This window comes from Haemorhous mexicanus, chromosome 8 (assembly GCF_027477595.1).
Source record: "Haemorhous mexicanus isolate bHaeMex1 chromosome 8, bHaeMex1.pri, whole genome shotgun sequence".
In the NCBI taxonomy this organism is placed as follows: domain Eukaryota; kingdom Metazoa; phylum Chordata; class Aves; order Passeriformes; family Fringillidae; genus Haemorhous; species Haemorhous mexicanus.
In genome coordinates, this window is record NC_082348.1 from 4,222,734 (window position 1) to 4,242,386 (window position 19,653).

A 19,653-nucleotide genomic window follows, 5' to 3' on the forward strand; every position below is an offset into this window, starting at 1 on the left:
CAGATTGCCTCATCTCATACCTCAGAGAATTCAAACTAAAAAAGCTGTCTTAAAAAAATCACTGTTGACTGAAGGTGCTGAATGCCCAGCAAATGTTATCAACTCTGTTATGATTAATTCAAGAGGTATCATGAGCTTCCTCAGGTGCATAAACAGCTATTCCAAGACATTATGGACCAGCAGTCTCCTGAGGGGGAAAGAAAACTTGACTTTTTCTGTTGTTTTTGCCTAGTTCAGCCTTTACTCCCTGTTGTGATGACTGGCAGGCAGCCTGGTGTCTGGCTTGTAGAGCAGACACCCAGGAGCAAAACTAATTCAGTGCTTAAATCAAGCCATAACAGACAATACAAACCTGACAGCTCACAGGCACAGGCTTGGAAGGACAATTGTGCATCCATTGCCTTGCTGCAGAAGAAAATAATTTTTTATTAATAAAAAATGTCTAAAGCTCCAAAGCTTTTTGATTCACTGGGAAAAAACCTAGGAAACCAGAAGACTCATGATGATCATGGAATCATAGAATGGTTTGGAAGGGCCCTTAAGGATCATCCAGTTCCAACCTCTTGCCATGGGCAGGGACACCTTCCACTAAACCTGTTTGCTCCAAGCCCCATTGAGCCTGGCCTTGGACAGTTAAAAATAATGCTATAATGCTTTTTTTCCCCACATCTTTCACCAGGGAAATGTCATTTTTTCATAATTTTAAAACATTTCAAATAAAGAAAAAAATACTGTTTTTCTGCATGGCCAGTAATTCATATTCTTGCTCCTAGCAATCGTTTGCTCAGAATGTTGATGTCCATTCAGCAACCTTTTTTTTTTTTTTTTTTTTTTTTTTTTTTGCTACAAGGGCATTGAATATTTAATCCCAGCAAAAGCGTTTCTGGAAGCACATTCTGATGTGTCAAGAAGGCCATGCCTGTGGCCATATAACAACTCCAACAGCTCATAGCCCAAGTGAGCAGCAGCTTCTGCTATCACCTGCTTGGGCTGTAAATGCTCATTGTGCATGAGCCTCAGTGTAAATATCAATGTAAACATACAGAAATGGCTGAATTCTCACAACTCTCTCAACCACAATGTGCATTATAAACACCCTGGTACCATCTTCCAAACCCTTTTACTTTGACTTTTTCCCCCAAACAATCCATTTCACTTACCTCAGTCTTCAAAGTGCAAGAGGCATTTTAACAAAGTGGTCACAGGTGGTAGGGAATAGATCTTTAGAGATTCTCCAGCACTCTATTGTTGGCTCTTTGGAAGGAACATATGTGCTGTGACTTGAGGTCTAAAACCCAGAACATTCAGATTTTAGCAGAAAAATGATCTCACATTAAATCATTTAATAGCTGAGCCACTGAAGTTTTGACAACAGATAGACTGTAGAAAGCAGCAGAGTTTAGGATAGAGCTCTCTGAACACTGACTCCAAATAAACTTCATTTGGCCTTAAAATGAGGTTTGGATTTAGGAATATTCATAGCTAAGAAAATAGCATATATTTTTTTGGTTTAGCCTCATTATTTTTCGAGTTTAGTCACTGCTATATTTCATTGTTAAAGAAAAAAAATATATAGGACACTAAAGTTAACAAAAACGACTGGGTAAGAAAGTTCTATAAAAATCCAAAATAGTCTTTTCCTCTCTTTTTCCCAGGTGTTTTTACAGATCTTGCCATTTATTTTAAAAGCCAGCCTTGCCTAGGGCTATATTTAATAACTTAGAAAAGCCACTCCAATCCATTGTATAGCCATACTGTACTAAAAAAGGAGACAAAACCCCAGCATATGTTGATGCATTATGTAAAGACTTTCCTTGACAGGATTTAGTTACATGCAAGCTTGAAATGCAGTGTAAATGTATTTTCTGGAGTGCTAAAAGTACTACAATACCAAACTGCCAAAAAGGTGGTTTTACACACTTTTATCACACAATAAGGAACCTTAAAAGAAAAGAGTTGTGCTCTCTGGAAGACAATATCTTGATCTATGAGCCCGTGATCCAGTCAGAGCTACAAAAACAGTCAATGTTTTCATGGTGAAGGAAGAGTCTGGAAGGAATATGTCAGTCCTTAGCACAAAAATGATGCTCAGCCAGTGTTGCTTCTACCTCTGTTAAAAGAGTTTCAGTTACTTGGTGAATAGTTTCTAGTGGAGAAAGTCCCACATCCTGTAAAATCCCATGCTGAGGATGAACAGAGAACAAAGATAAGGTGTTCTGAGATATTTTCTCCTTCTGCTTCAGCCTTTGAGGAAAATCAGTCTCATTTCTACAGGATCAAAGTCTCCATTCACAATAAATAAATAAACATAAGCAAGCAGCCAAAGAAGCTATTCACAAAAACAATGTGTCCCCATCAAATCTAGTGGAAATAAGAATTGCTGAAGTTTTTTCTTGTCTCTTGCTAATAGAGGCTTTATCCAAGTGGCAGCTCTGCTCTCACCCATGCTGCCTCCCAGAGTGCATCAGAGCTGTCCAGGCCCTGGTGCCAGGAAAAAGAAAGCAACAAATGCAAGGGAGAGTCAGCTGCAGGATGCCAAACTCCTCTGCAGACAGATGAATGTCCTCTCTTGTGTCCAGAATCTTTCAGGGGAGACTGTGCTGCTTGGAATGGACTGGGAAACATCAAATAAATCAGTTTATCAAAGACTTGAAGCAGTTAGTTGAATTAATTAATTCCTTACGTCAGTTCCAATCCCTTCCTGTGATTTTATTTGCTCATGTAATACACAGATCCTTCTGGTCTGTGTGCATGGCTCTACCCCTTTGCCCTTTTCCTCAGCTCCCTCCTTCTGGCAGGCAATTGTATTCTCACAGCATCTGGGAGATGTCAGGAAATCAGGTTATTGGTGAATGGGGGTATCCGGAACTGAGGAACAAAAAAAGAAAAAAAAATAAATAAGAAGGGCATATTCAGAGTAACTCATAGCCACCAAGCCGAGCATTAGATATGTTTGGCTGTTTGCACTTCTTGAAAGACTTAGTCACAGCAGCCACCTACAGAAAATAATGATGTCCTTACTCAGAGCACTTCAACGTGTCCGTGGAAATACAACAAATTTCAGCTTGCTCCAAGCACACAAAAATAGAAAACTGATAGCCCTCATTCTATAGCTCTTGAGCTTGTTCCAGTTTTTCAGTTCCCTTTAGTTCTATAGGCTGTGGTCTGTCAAGTCAGAGACTTCCTTTTCCCTTGTTTCTCAAGGCCATGTTGTCCTCTTTGCTCTGGCCCTTGCCTGCATTATTGGCTTTTTTGGGACCCTTTTTGTTTTGTTAATCAGACAAGATTGATGAAGACTCTCCTAAAGCAGGTACACAGCACTGTCTTACCCTGATGCTGCAGTCATCTCCGTAGGTTTTCAGGAATCACCTCCAGGCTACAGCAGAAGGAGCCTGGAGCTATGTTTTACAACATCTCCACTCTTGCATGAGTGTAGGGGGTTGTTTAGCAAAATTATTGCAATGCTAATTTCTTCTCAGCCAGAATTGGACCCTCTGAGCTGTGAGAAATGTTCATCCAGACCCATTATTTCCATAAGTCCAGGAAAACCCTGAGACAGGACAAAGTGCATCATCAGCAGTTCCAAAGAAAAGTGGTATTCAGAGCTGGGTAATAATTTTAGGAGTATTTAGGATGTAGGAAAGAATGAAAGAAGGAGTTTCTGCTGCAGTCTCTAGGTTTTTATAAAAGCTTAATTAATTACAAACCCTTCAGTCCACCTCCCCACCTGTGTTATCAACTCACCTTTATTTCAAGCTCCAGTTACTATCACCCTCCTAATTCTTCTGAGCAAAAAAAACCATTAAACATTAGGCCTGTTGGGAAAAATACTCTCCATGAAGCTTTTTAATCCTGGCTTATTCTTCCCTTGTAACAGGGTCTGCAAAACCAACTTGCACTCATTACTTATTTCTTCACAGAGCCAAGAGTTCTTTTTGATAACCTTTAACAGCGACAGTCGATGGAGGCACCAGCCCCTCAGCCCCTGTGCATAAGCTTGCAAATCTAAAATAGGGCCTTAATGAAAGGAAATTTAAATATTATAACTCCACAGTATATGTCATTATGATATATTGAATGCAAAGCAGCTGTTCCTGACAGATTTGGCATATAACAGGGGTAAAGTAATTTTACACAAATCATTATGTTCATTATTTTAAATTAATAGATTAAAATTAGTCAGCGGTGTTTTGTAAGGCCATCTTACCCGCAGAGCCCTTTATCCTTAAATTCTAAGAGGGTTTTTTTTTTTTGTTTCTCCTCAATATTCTGTGCAGAGAGGACATAAATGCCCTGATCACTTGCAGCATAAGCCCCTACATTCATGGCTGTTGAGCCTTTTCCAATATAAGCATCTGAAGAAAAGGTACTTAAGGGAAATAGAAAATGACATCATTTTTTTCCTGATCTTTTGAAGAATGATTTTTTTTTTTTTTACCCCATCCTACAGGAACAGATTCTGGACTAATTTTTCCTACCAAAGGCTTTAAAGTCTAAAATTCATCAAACATCTTGTCCTCAGAGACAATGTCATCCAAGTTCAAAGGATCTATAGCCCAGCAAAGCTGATGTCTTATTTCAGAGCTAACGCCTTTGTTTTCACCGAATGTTTGATTTCATCAAATTAAACCACTTCTTACACTTCCCATAAATGTGAAAAATAAAATAAAATTAAAGACGGAACCAACTCATTCTCTGGAGAAGAGCATACATATACATACACATACATGTACATGTATCTCAAATACATTAATTTGGGGTGAGTTTTAAATATTTTTTAAGGATGGACCTGTTATATATATCATCAGGTTTTTCATACGCTTTTGAAGAGACTTTGAATTGAAAATAGTGGCCTTCCAGGACATTTGTTTTAATGATCATCATTATAATTAAGAGCATGCTTTTCATAACTAAGTATAAAAAGAATTTTTTTCAAGTCAAGTCTGGGTCTGATTACTGATGGAACGATTTCAAGATCTTTTGTTGAGAAGCATTTCAATATTCATTCAGAAAAATGTCAGAAGATCAGACTTCAACATAGAACTTTGGTGATTCATACTTCTTCTGGTATTTTATCACTTCAGCTTTAATATCCAGTTAAAGAGAGAAAGTTTGAATAAAGTAAGAATACTAATGAAAATCAAGCAGTCATAAGCTACATCATCTTCCACAGAACTTAGGATATTCCAAAAATTGACAAGTAGCTTTATCCTTCATCCATATCTGATACAGAGCAATGCAGAATCTTTCATTTATTAGTCACATTTGAAAAGTTGAGAGTAACTTCTCAAAATTCAGTGTACTTGTCACTGCTGTATTAAAATAGAAGAAATTTATCTTTTCTAAGACAAGTTCTTTCAAAATCACATGAAACTTAAATGTTGTAATGAGGCTTACAAAGTCATTAAATTAATCTGGCACTGTACTGTATTGAAACTAGAAGTCAAACAAAAATCAGGGAAATAGTTTAGTGGTGGACTTGGCAGCATCAGGTCTAAGGTTGGACTCAGTGACCTCAAAGTATTTCCAACATAAATGATTCTATGATCCTACAATAAGTGGGATTTTCACATCATTTTAAAAATAAGAAAAAGCCCCACACATTCAGGGTCAATCAAGAGAACTCACAAGCAGATAAGTATGTTTTTTCAATCATAATTCCTCTAAATGAGACCTTCCCATGTTTTCACTTTAAGTAGGAGCAGTACAGAAAAGTCCAGAAGCATCCTTAAAGAGGAAGGTCCACAGATTCACCAGTTACCCAGCTGTGAGGTCTTTTCCACAGAAGAAGGGAAGAACTGACAGCATCTGTTGCCTTGTGGCCACAATGGTTTAAATGAGATACCACAAAACAATAGCTGAGCATTTTGCACAAACCTTCAGCTAAGATGTTAAAACTGCTTCCATGTCTTGTCTGAAGAGTGACTATTTCTGAATATTGCCTTTAACCTCCCAGGTGAAAATTTTAATTTAAAATAACACACTCATTAATAAGAAACAGGGTGTTGTGTGTTTGACACAGCTCAGTGAATAAAACAGAAAATACAAGCAAAATAGTGACAGGTGTGTTTCTGCTGAGATTCACTGATGGCATTTAGGAGCTCCCAGTTCTTAATGCCTTGTGCTCAGGTATCAAAGGGGACTTTGCAGATGTCCTCTCCCAGTTACCTTTGGAACAGACACCCCACCCAAGGCTTTCAAAACTGAGGCACCAGGGACGTCCTTGGAGTAGAAAAGTTGCAGGTTGAATTCAAGAAGTTGGATTTGGCCCCTGCTGCCAAAAGTATGAGGCGACCCCCACCCCACCACACTTCATACATATCTTCAAATTCATACCTTGTACAGGGATGGTGCAACTGCCACTCACTTTTATTTCAGACGAAGGGGTCTCGGTGCTGTTTGCCCCCACGCTCATTTCAGAAGCCTGTATAAATCTTCCCCCACGTGGGAATCATTTTGAACATATTGAATAATGATTTTTCTATGTCTCTGCCACTTTGATGTAGCCTCTGAGGAGGAAGAACTATCCTGGATAGAACGCTTGGTCATGTTTTAACAATTTGAGGATCACTTCAAAATTCCTCAGTAAAATGTAAGGTAAAAAAAAAAAATACAAAAGAACACCAGAATTAAGTTCAGTTGATGAGGCCCCACCCCCCTCCCCCAAATTATAATGTAGCAACTTTTTGAACATATACTTTAAATTCACAATTCGTTTCTAATTTTAAAGCTGTATTTTATCATTTGATTAATTGCTTAAAACTGTACACAAAGATAAAGGGAACTTTGAAATTCATACCTTGGAGTATTAACATGTACTCAGGACTAGATGTAAAATGTCAGAGAGAAAAAAGATCTAATGAACTCTTTATTGGTGAAATACAGTATTGCAGCTGCCCAGAATTTTAAAAGGTTTGTAGCTAGCTCCAAAGCCAAATAACTACAGAAGTTTACTTACAGCAGGACTCTCATTCAGCATTTCCAATCTCTTCTTCCAGGGTTCTTTTAACATTAATAAAATGTCCAGAGAAAAAATAGTAAAAGAAAAAAAGTGCAACCGCAGAAGAATTTTTCTGTCTAGAAAATTACACTACCATAAGTTTTCCTTTTCCCTGATGTCTTCTCTGCCATAATAATGGTTTCAGGATTTAAATCCTTTGCTGCTATTGTGACTTCAAAGCCTTAAAACTGCAATTGAATGAAGTAGTTCATCTGTCATTATTCAAATATGAAGCAATTATGATGAAATAAAGATAGAATTCCATTGAGAAATACCCCAATCAATTCTCACTTATATTTAACTAGAAACATAAAACGATGCTTAGAAGAGTAAGTTTAGGAAATAAAAACTTGGGATATAAAAAGTATGAATTACTGATCTATAACTTACTCATTTCTGAATAAGCTGTCTAAATATATTTCACAAATATTGACAAAAGTTTAAGCTTACGATGCAAAACTGTCTCTCAGCTGGTCTCAGAGAGTGAGCAGCTTTTCAGAAATATATTTGCACCAGCTCGAGGGCCCAGAGCTTCAGATGGGAACCTGCAGAGGTTTTGGGGGTCTCTGGGTATGTCAGCACCCTCTGAAGCGTGTTTTATAGAAAATAACACACCTACCTCAGCCATGGCTTTATTATAATAGTGGACATGGCAATTCTGGTTGGACTTGATGATCTTGGAGTTCTTTTAAATCCTCAATGATTCTATGACTCAGAGAAAGGTATTAATATAAAATATTGATGTGGCTCCTTTGATGTCGACACATCCTGTCATGTCCCTCTGTGGATTTAGCCCAAAGTGTTTCTTTTCACCTCTTTGAACCCAACCAAAGCCCATCCTTATCCCAGGGACTGGAATTTCACAGGGAATTCCCAGTGTACCCAGCTCTGTTTAGGAACATCTAACATAAGTTAAAAAGTTAATTATTTTGTTTTAGTATCTTCCATCCTTTCTTGAGTCTTTCTTGCTTCATCTACCAATGCATAATAATTTACTGGTAGAATGAAATCAAGGTGGGTTCTGTCACTGTCAGACAAGGACTTTTTGGGGTTGAAGCTCTTCAAACGAGCCACTTGCTTCCCACTCTCAGAAATGCCACAAGCCCAGATGAAAAAATTACTGTGTCCTGCCTTTTCCTTCCCTCAGAGTATATTGTTCTTTTGGAGGACAAAAGCATCCTCTGCTGCTTGTGAAGGGAGACTTTTCCTTGTCTTTGGTGCTCTGTGGCAGAACAGGGTTAAAAGTGCACAGATGGATCCCAGAGTATTTCTTCCTCATATTTTCAACAGTTGCAGTGAACCTAAGAGTTCTATGCATTTTTAAATGCTCTTGTGCTGAAAAAGATCACACACAACCAGGGATCTGCATACTCACATTTGCCTTCATTTTGTAGGCATTTTCTCACTCTACCTGGGTATCAGTTTTCTGTTGTCTACAGATCCTCATGTCCTGCAGTTCAATTTGAAAAATGTAATTTCTTCAGACAATCCAAGAATGAAATGTTATCACGATTAGAAAGCCATGGTACTTAGTATTGAATTTTAAATCAGAGATGTAACTAGCAAGAAGCATTCGGGGTATATACAATTAATTATTTCACACATAATTATTCCTGATATTACTCTAACTGTGAGAACTTAAAGCATTTGAAAAAGCAGACTGCAATATTCTTCTTTTTTTTTTTTTCTACAGAAGCTCTTTCCCTTGATATTCCTTTTGCTAAATAATATGTAAAATACTGACACCTAATGTTAACTTCCAGTATTATTCATTTTGCAAAACTTTTACTCCAGGTAGAGAAAGACCATGTGAAACTGGTGCTTATGCTGCAATTTTGTTTCAGTAAAATGAGTAAACTACAATATAGGCTTCCCTCACTTTTTGGAAATAATTTTCTGAATATATATATATATATATATATATGCCTATAAATGCAAGGAGCTTTAAGTTTTATTATCACAAGTCACAGGTATAGGAGAGATAATAACTCAAAATAGTTGAAATAAGTGCATTTTAATGCACTGAATTTAATCAAATCCATCAAATCAACACAAATACATATTTTTAAAATCAATATTTGTACCTGTAGCCTGAAATGATACTAAAAGATAAAATATTATCAAATATTTATTATTAATCTGTTATTCTTTGAAAACTGAACTGCATATATTCAGTACTTACCTACTTTGTGGTTCACTTTCCTCTGAGACACAAAAAATTATTTTCACAGTGTGTGAATCAAAAGCAGATCTCAAACTTCCCAAAAAAATCACTGTTTATCTCCCCAGAACTGCCAGGACAGCTTGTCCAAACTTGAGGTCTAAATGTTATTTAGAAAGAGATTTTGGCATTCTTACTCCCCTGGGGTTTTGAGCTGATATCACAATAAGATATTTTATAATATTATCTACACCCGTATCTGAATTTCTGTTAAGTTTGCCTGACTTTAATGGGAAGATGGAAGAGTGAGCTGGCATTTGTACACAAGTGCTGCAAAGACACTGACACTGAGTTCAACCCCTTTTAACTCTGTGGACCTGCACATTTTTCTATTCAATGCTTTTTGCATCAACTGTCACTTTATGGAAAATGGCCCTTCCCTAAGATCAGATAAAGTAGCTGAGCTGCAGGTGCAAGGATAAAAACAAACCCACAAAATCACAGATACCTGGCCTGCAACATGATCCAGCTCAGCTGAACCCAGGAGAGATGACGTCAGTGCAATCAAAACCTCTTGAGTGAGACAGAGCTTTCCAACTGATTAAGACTCCTGTGCTATTCTTTATAACAATATTCTGGTTAAAGGAGCTATTTTTCCCTTCACAAGTGCTAAAAATACCAACAAATGCTGTATTTGCAGTTCTTTCAGCTTTCCCCCGCATGTTATAACCAATAAAATGGGTATCAGTGCAGCAAGGGTTTTAACACTACACATCTTTGGGGAATTTTAGAGAACTGTGCAGGCCCTTGGACTTCCTTGTGCTGCAGGAGGTGCTCTAAGGGTGTGAAAGTTTCAACCAGAAAAGCAAATCCAAGAGAAACTAAAGAAGACCTCACTCCTCCCCAAAATCCTTCCTCACTCTTGAAGTAGAATAAAAAGTATCATAGAATCAGAGCAGTTTGGGTTGGAATGGACCTTTTAAAGGGTCCCCCTTCCATGGCAGGGACACCCAGAGCAGGCTGCTCAGAGCCCCAACCAGCCTGGCCTTGAATGTTTGCAGGGATGCATCCACCTCCTCTCTGTTCCAGTGTTTCAGCCCCTTCCCTGTAAGAAACTGCTTTCTCATATCTATCCTAAATCCACCCTCCTCCAATTTGAAACCATCCCCCTTGTTCTCCCACACCAGTTTGTCCCTGTCTTTATTACAGGCTCCCTTCACACATTCAAAGCACTACTGGATGTAATTTTCTAAGCGTTTCATACCAAAAATGAGACACATTGAACATCATCAGAGAGGAAGTTTCAGCTGATTCTTGGAAAATGCTGCGTGAATAGCTGCAGAATTTAGGGCTTAATTGCCAATTATGCCAAAGTGTTATTTATGCCTTAAAACAACTTTGGATAAAGAGTTGCTGAAATGTAAGCAGTTTTTCTACGTTGCTCTTGCCTGCCTGGTGCAAATCTCTGTAAAAATTTGGGCCACACGGTGAGCTTACAATGAGATGTTTTGCTGCTGCTTAAAGAGCTCAGGGTTCATTTTGCCTAATCCCAACTAAGCCTCACTAAAGCTGCAGGGAGTGCTCCTACAGCCCTTCACGCTGCCTTACACGGGTCTGCAACTCCATTCAGCTTCCTCCAGCTCCTCCTCTCAAACAGGACTACCTAGAAAGATAAAATGGTTTGTTTTGGCCAACTGTATCACACCAAAGAAGGTATCTGCAAAGTAAATTCGTTCTTCAATTAAATCATTCATTGAAGCAAAATTTCAAAATATTGGGCCCTTTGAAAAACTCGGTGTGCAGCAGTCAGGAGTTTTGAAACAATTGTTCAACTTTTACTTTTCAAGTATATTCTGTACTTTAAATAGAATTACTAAATTAAAAATGTAAATTGGACTGTTTCTTTTAACAGTTGGTGATTTGTCTATTTTCCACATTTTATTATGCATAATTTTTATAATAAAGAAGGGATTTTTTTTCCATCCCTGTTCTAGTTGATAGCAATTTTTCCATGCTTCTCAAGGCTAATGTAATAAAACTACATAAAATGTTTAAGAAGAGCCCCATTAAAATACACAAAGCATACTAATTCATGAAGTCAAAGTCAAAGCAGAGTGGAAATATGAGCTTTAATAAAACTATGTCTGTTGTAAATAACTATTCAAGCACAGTCATTTTTTTGCAAATTGCATGGGATATAGCTCGGTCTACTCGAAGCAAAGAATCACTCAGCAGGATAAATGCATCTTAGTCAGAAATAGATTAAAAGGTACAGCTGAGCCATCAATAAGAACCAGATAGCACAGTATTATTTGCTGTTTGTTTTGAAGATGTAATTGCAGATCCCAGGATTTCAATAAATCTGTGCACATCAAGGAAGGAATTGTAGAGAGGAACTGGGGCAACGCGAAGAGCGTCTGGTTCCCGCATGTCACACTGCAAAACAGAGAGGGAGCATTCAGTAAATTCAGGTCACTTCTTGTCGATCTGCCAGGCTGTATTTTTAAATGCCACAACTTGTCTTCAAGGAAGAATGACTGGATTGACAAGGAAGCACATGTAAAACCTTTGGGATGCTCAAGGAGCTACAGTGAGGAGCATGATTGTGAAAAATTTAGTAAGAAGAGTAGTTTTGCCTAAAAAAATGATGCAAAGCTCAGGATGGGCAGGACTTTAGCAGCGCCATTGAGGTCTTCAAACCAGCTGTGTAACCCCAAAATTCACTTTAATGCCTATAGAAACCCAGAGTTGAAGAGGCACAGAGGTGACCAAAACAAAAAAAAAAGGCACAAAACCCCCTCACTCCAGTATGTGAGTGTCTTGTTCTAAAGGTACAAGTAATGGCACAGGCACTGCAGTATTTTTCTTCCCCTCACTGTGATTTTGAACATTTTCTTGAATATAATAACCTCTTATATTTGAAAAATATCACTGCATTGCAAAGACAAGCCAACAATGTGAGGCCCCATGCCCTGTTAAAAGCAGGAGTTCCTGGAATTCCCTGGCAGCACCAAAGCAGCAGCAGCATACATAACCTAAAAAAGGTGCGCTTTGGGGAGACAAGTGCCCAGCAGAAATAAAACTGATATCTCATTTATACAGCGTTATGCTATCAGCCTCACCTCCCAGCACATCTAAATCACCCAATGTATGGCCCTAAATTTCACTTTTATTTTTTTGGAGCAGTGCTCGATGGTAGCTGTGTCATTACAAGGAAGTGGCTGCTTTTTCTGAGTGCTAAAACACATCTCTAGGGAAATGGCAACTTCTCCATTGCTCCATCTCAATGTCCCACAAAGCTTTTGGCCACTTGTGGATCAAGAAGGGGACAGATGCAGGTTCAGAGTTCCTTGTCATGGAAATCTGTAGCTGTGCCTCCCATCCTAATGCACCCATGCTCTGACCCCAGCAGTGACTCCAGAACTACTGGAAATAGGTCAACAGTGATAGGCAATACAGAGCCTAACAAATAATTTATAAAATAACTCAATGTGTTTGTTTGTACAAGTAAAAATTGAAGTTGTAAGAAATCATCATCAGTCCTAGTGGGTTTTTGCCTTATATGAGACTACATTTGAAAAAAAGCAAATTAATAGTTTGTTACTCGTAAAGAAGATGAAGTTTGATTTACTTACAGCTACTCCTCTCTTCTCCAGCTCTTTAAACACAGATTTGATTGGAAGGGAAAACTTCAGAGTGAGCTGGCATCCTCTCTCCTCAATCTGAGATGGTGTGATTATTCTTACAAAGGGCTTCTCTGGATTTGTTTTATCCTCACTGTAGTAATGCTTTATCAGGTATTCCAGGTAACCAGTGAGTAGAACAGATTTCCTCCTCAATGCTTTAATTGTAGTTTGGCTAAAAACCTGTGATGATTTGAAATCATTAGAATGAGAATGTGCTTCTGTAGAAAATGAAAAGGAAATAAAGATAGATTTCTCTATACATTATCACTGGAATTTAGTAGTAACACCAGAGAGACATTTCACATAAACATGGCAGGATTGGGCTTTGGAAAACACAGGATAATGTGTTTTAGATAATGACAGATATTTGTGCCTACTGTTCAGAAGTTCCATAAGCATCTGTGTCAGCAGAAATAACATGAACACAAAGCCAATTGGCTAAAAGAGCATTCCTCTTCATGTCTAAAGAGAATCCATAAATCCTCTGTAGGTGCAACAGCGCAGAACGAAACTCAAAATCACATGAAAGTTTTCCCTTGTATGTACTTTTAATACACACCTTCCCACTCTCTACAGCTCCCTGAAAGGAGGGAGAAGCCAGGTGGGGTTTGGTCTCCTCTCCCAGGAAACAACTGATAGGAAAAGAGAGAACAGCCTCAAGTGGCACCAGAAGAGGTTTAGTTTGGATATTAGGAAGAATTTCTTAACTAAAAGTGTGGTCAAGCACTGGAATAGGCTGTCCATGGCAGGAATCACTGTCCCTGGAAGTGTTCCAAACCACATAGGTGTGGTACTTGAGGACATGGTTTGGTGGTGGGCCTGGCAGTGCTGGTTTAATGGTTGGACATGATGATCTTGGAGGTCTTTTCCAAACTAAATGATTCTAATAACAAAATTCAAGGGCCAAGACAGAAACATCAAGACTGGTGTAGAAATTCTTGCCTGTGAAAGCACAAAATGTCTATTAGCATTGACTTCACAGTTTTAAGTCCTGTACAGGCTCTCTAGTCCACATGAAGAAAAAAAACCACATTCACTGAATTATTTTTCAATAACTCTTTGCTCCTGCACAGCTACAAGAACCAGTGAGCTTCAAAGTATCATGAGACATGCAAAAATGACTGCTTGGAAATGGCAGTGCTGTTTGGCCACACAAACAAGACTAATGTGTTTGAGGAGTTTGGGAGCAGAAGCTGAGACAGCTTCTGCTTTTGCTCCAGGAAGGCACCATTACAGGGAATGATGGAAATGCAACCCCAGAAACAATTTACCCCTGCCTTCCTCAAACCTCCCTCTCCTTCTCCCCATGGAATTAGCTGCAGGGGAAAATGACAAGGATACAGACATGCAAGTGCCCAACAGCCACTTCAAATCACGTCCTGGCACGTCAATGCTTGTGGACAGCACTCTGTACACTGACTGCAGCTGCAAATCACAGGCAAGGCAGTTCCCTGGATGAAAATCCCTGATCTTCACTCTCAAGAAATCATGTTCCACACTAGAGAAGTAACAATTTTAAGATTACTTATGTCATAACCTGTAAAAGCGTAAAGAGAGGTACCTGAGGAATCCTACTCCAAATATAACAAATTCTGGTTTCCAGCAGCATCTGGAAAACATTGTTTTGTAGAACATCCCAAATCTCACTCCCTGATGCTATCACAGACACTAGATGCTGCACAAAACCAAGAACCCCTGCATTTTGTTCTTGTGAAATGGAATGTGGATGTTATAAGACAGACTTTGCAAGGGAATAAATGTGACAGGGACCAGAGCCACCAGCAGTTGCACAGGTCAATAAAAATCCAGAGGTGCTTCCCTGTCCACCCAGGCAGGCAGAGCAGACACAGAACTGTTCAGTGCATTACTAGAGGGAAAACAGACCTGCCTCCTAGTCCTCCAGGATTTGCAGGAGTATGAGGGATGGATCTCCTTAGGCTGCATGCAAAAATCTGCTTCCACAGGCTTTGTGCAAGGAATACTTGGTCTCCTGGGTGAAATTTTTTGAAAAAGGTCTTTAAAATGTGTCTGTAGAGCGCTCCCCCTTTTTCCATAAAAGGCAGCAGCTAGTGCCATAACAGTCACGTTAAGCATTATTGAGGAATAACATCCATTAACACTTGCAGTTTTCATTGTTTCCATTGGAAACACTGCCTTCTGCTTAATGTGTCCCAGTGAAGGTGGCATGCAATTTCACTAGCCATCTCTTGCCAGACATGAAAACTACTTTGTTTCCCACTGTATTAGAGCAATTAGCACTGGGAAATCCTGGCTGTGCCAAAAGGTAATGTGGGCAGGGAAAGGGAAGGCAGTGGAAACTGCTCAGCCCTCATTGTTCCAGGCTCCCTGCAGTGGGCTAAATGACACCAGCCCACACAAACCCGAGCACTCACAATCTGGGTCGTGGCAGAACAGCTTTCAGCTTATCTCCAAGGTCACATAAAGTTTAAAACAATATAGTGGATGTTTAAGGACTGAAAAAAATAAATTGTCAGGCGGAACAAGAAGCATGGCTGTGCCCTTTGCAGTCCTTCAGTGTTGCATGTAAGATGGAGAGATCATAACTGGCAATTTTCTGACTTTGTTTGCTTAAGATGCTGTTTTTTCAGTAAATACAGAAGAGGGATGTGGACCCTGCTCTTTGTTCCAGCATCAGCTCAGCCATTCCACCAGAATTAATGGAATGCTAACCAGAAATGAATTTCTGCCATTTATGCTGGTGGCAAAACCTTGCTACCCAAGGCTGCCTTGAAAACCAACTTAAGGATGATTTTATAGTAGCATATATTGCATACAGCAGGTAAATCTCAGTGATGCCACCTTTTGGAGCCACAGAGACTGAGAGTCCTGATTTCAGGGGTGAGCCATCCTTATGGGAGCAGCTGGAACATCTTGGTATGAAGCACAGCTATTTGGGGAACAGCTCCATGCCCTCAAACAGGGATGGGCTGTGCTCTCCAAAGCACATCAGAGGCTTTCAGCACATGGATCACACCTTCAGAGGAGGAATTAGCTGTGTATGGCAGCACTGCCCTTCCCACAGCCGCAGTGTCAGTGATTCGCACAGAGATAGGTCAGAGTTGGGGCTCTGCTCCTTTGACCCCCAGAAAACTAATGATTCAATGAAAGAAAAGACAGCTTGGAGCTCATGGATTCCACACTCATGGATTCCCCTTTTAGGAAACATTTGCTGATAGTTTGTGTCTCTTCTGCTCGTAACCAAAGGCAGAACAGGTTCCTTGAGCCACTGGATCAGTTGATCCAGGACAGGCCAGACACCCAATTTTCTTTCATAAAGGATGTAAGTCTGCTTTTCTGGTGGAATATATGAAGCAGCAGCTCTGAATGCAACTTTTCAGACTTACACGATTCCTTTGCAGGAAGATGCTGACCATAATTCTTCCCATGAGTAGTACTGAGACAAGGCACTGTTGGACTTGGTGACCTCAGAGATCTCTCCCAGCTTTAATTATTCTGCAGTTTTGAGCCCTGAATATTTCTATGGGATAAAGGTGCTGTTTGTACTGAGCTCCTAAAAGCAGGGACAAACACACTGCCAGAGTTCAGATTTGGAGGTGCAAACCTCAAATACTGTTGGTCCAACTCAGGGTCCTCCAGCAGAGTTTGTGAGAGACATGGGGAGATGAGTATATTCATTTAAGGTCTTTCAGGGCTGTGGGGTTATTTTGTTTGCGTTTCATTACTTCTCCCCTTCTATGTTCAAATATTTCAGAGTTTTCTTTAAGGGAGGCAGCAATAACACATGTAACATTCATTAAACATTTTTATACTCCTAAATTCAGGCTCAAAGTAAAGCAATTACTTACCTCTAAACTGGCATGCAGAGCACAGACCAGTAAAATTGGAGGATTTGATAACCGGAATCCATTAATTCCTTCACTTAGTTGTAATTCTGGAAAATGAATAACTTATATTAGTGTTTTTGATTTCTTCATTTTAATGGATTGGACCTTATCTTGAAGTCTGTCCTCACGCAGTAAAATATTTCCCTAATGTGGCCCGTAGGAATCGGTCATTAAAAGGAAATAGTAATCTATTCCCAGCTAATACTTTCAACTTCGAGAGAAGCCCAATTTAATCCAGCAGAAGACCTCATTAGCAGCTTCATGGGAACCAGAGAACTGCAATTAATTTGTTTAAATGGTGTGTGCTAAAACCACCTTTACACTTGAATCTCTTTTAAGGCTGGCACGAGGCAGAGGAATTCCAAGTCAGCAGAGGCACGCTCACGCGGAGCAAGGAATCACGTTCCTTCACTTTATTGAGCTGATGAGACACATGGGAAGCTGCATATGCAGCTAAGTGTAGCTTCAGGCCAAGGAGAGGAGCTGCCTAGACTTTGGGCTGGGAAATTTCACAAAATCTATTTAATAAATCTACAAAAGCCTCGCTGTAAGTTCTGTGTCACCGTTGATATTTCACGCTCCAGCACTGGAGCGGGAGGGCGCGGCGTGGGAAACGCTTTTCGCGCACAGCAGACTGGCTAGTTTTATAATGCCCAACTTCTCCCCTGTAAACTGCTCATGGAAATGAATAAACAACGTTTTTTCTTCTTCTAGCTGTATTTCAAGGCAATTTGTGTCTCCTGCTGGCTTTCCATAGTGCCACTCTCTTGCATTTGGTCTGAAAACAAAGAGCAGACTGAGGCTATTAGAGAGGTGCTCTCCAGCCAAAGCCACATCAACAGGCGCTGCCACAGAAAATTAAAAATATATTAAAAACAAAACAACCAATCAAAACAAAAAGCTCCTTTTTCATCCTGATCCCTCAGGATATTCTCTCTGCCATAGCTTAAACTGGAGCTGAACAGAATAGCTGCCAGATTTGGAAAGGAGTTCTCATTTTTTGTTGGGACAATAAACACTATTTCAGAGCTGGTTTGTCTTACAACCCATGCCTCCCTAGTGCAGGAAATTTGGAGATGCTGAAACATTAGTGGGATTTCATGACTTTTGTCAGATTGCCTTACCTGAATTTGTATAATTTCTCATTAATTCAGTAGCACTAATCCTGAAGAAAGATATTTCCCCAGTGGCTGATAGCAGATCCTCGCTCCTCAGAGACTTTTGAATTTGATTCACTGAGATACTTTGAAAGTTTCATCTATATTCTATATCTGCTTTTTGAAGGTATTTCAGCAAAATGTCTAGGAGCAGACAGTCAAACCCTTATGCCCACACAGAAATTTATTCCAACATTTATTTTGTTAACTCCACTGCCTCACATATTTAGGATGAGGAAATGCAAAGTTCTATCCTTTCTCTTCAAACCGCTACAGAAGTGAAGCTGGTCATATATAAATAAATCAAATAAGGTAAAATTGAGAGTGTATAAATACATACTGTTTTCCATGAGGAATCGTGTTTTGAAGTCATGACCCCACCAGCCGATTAGCCTAAGATTTTTTAAAGAAAAGAAATTAATACAACTTAATATCTTTCCATTTAGCTTTGAGTATTAAGAATTATATAAGATTGAGCAATTTATACATTTCTAATAATACATTTTATTTCTAACAATGACATAAAAATGAAATAAATTCTATAAAGAGGTAGCACTAAAAATTTAACATTACCATTTGAGAATTTCTCTTTTACTGCAAATAATAAAACACATCACATCTTTCAATTAGCTATTGATTTTAACAATATCCATTTTCTCTGAATTCACTTCACAAAACAAAAAATAGTACAGAAATATTTCCACTGGTTCCAAGGCATTAAATTCAAAACATTCTCCCCTGCTCTTAAACTTAGTTTAATGAATATTGAAAGCTAAAAGGAGTTATAAAATCTGACTTAGTTTCACCAAGAAAAGGACTTTTTGGTGAGCTACAAGCAAACAAGACTTGGAAAGAAGATTGTGTGGACATTGCCTCGCCCTTACTATGAGACCAGTGTGAATTCTGCATACACTTTTATTTTCCTGAACCAAACTTATTCTTTGAAAAACTTTCTTTAAAATAAAACCCAAACCAGCTTAATGCTATATTCCCCTTTTTTAAGATTGTATCCTGAAAAAAACCAAACCCATACAATTATTTAAAAATAATATGTCTGAGCTTGGACATTGAAACGACATTACATTATTAACTCACATTTAATGGAAAGTATGTTTGAGGGCATTGCTACAAGCAGTTTTCTAAAGCAGCTGGATGCATTGGATCACCTACTGCCAGGGCACTGCAGATAAAACCAATATTGCAAAATCAGGGACTTTTTTCCCCACTTCCCTTTGGTTCTTCACTTCTTATCTCAGCACACAGTGATATCAGTGATTAATAATGCCAGTCCTACTTGAGATTCCCCTCTATTAATGCTTTCAAAATATCAAGAAGTCCCTGTCACAGACACCTTCCTGAACTTCTCAGCTCTCCAGAACCGTAACTTTTTGGACACCATTTCTGCCAAGGCTTTGCTTAGTTTTCCCTGTGCCAGATAGGAAATTTTAGGAGTGAAGCCTGGCAAAACTTGTAATGATAAAAAAATCTGTACGTAAAGGTCACAGTAGATCAGCCTTCCTGGAAGCAAACAGGGAAACGAAAGTCATGGCCCCTCTCTAAAGGAGTATTTTGCAGTTTGCCTAAAAGAGCTGAGCTCTGCAGAATTAAGACCACATTTGAGTTAGAAACTTGTTATATGAATACTGCAGAGTGTAAAATAAAGTAGTTCGTATTTCTGTATAACAACACAGGTTTTATGTTTACTTCTGTGAGCTGCATCTAAACAGAGGCTCTACTGAAAAGGATGCTTTTTTCTTTATTGCTGCATGATGTTTTTATTATT

The 19,653-nt window shown here is 39.0% G+C and overlaps 1 protein-coding gene across 3 annotated transcripts in view; it reads right to left on the reverse strand.

The window, feature by feature from the left end:
• Positions 1–11,255: 11,255 nt before the first annotated feature.
• The window catches only part of KYNU (kynureninase), a 60,921-nt gene continuing 52,523 nt past the window's right edge, over positions 11,256–19,653 (reverse strand). Inside the window, exons 10-13 of one of the 3 annotated variants that reach the window (XM_059852316.1) lie at positions 18,211–18,263; positions 16,675–16,760; positions 12,797–13,027; positions 11,256–11,597 (exon numbers count right to left, since the gene is read on the reverse strand). In XM_059852316.1, the coding sequence (XP_059708299.1) occupies positions 11,445–11,597; positions 12,797–13,027; positions 16,675–16,760; positions 18,211–18,263 (523 nt within the window). In that variant the 3' untranslated portion in view covers positions 11,256–11,444. The remainder of the gene's footprint in view (positions 11,598–12,796; positions 13,028–16,674; positions 16,761–18,210; positions 18,264–19,653) is intronic. The other 2 variants (XM_059852315.1, XM_059852317.1) reach the window with 2 other exon arrangements.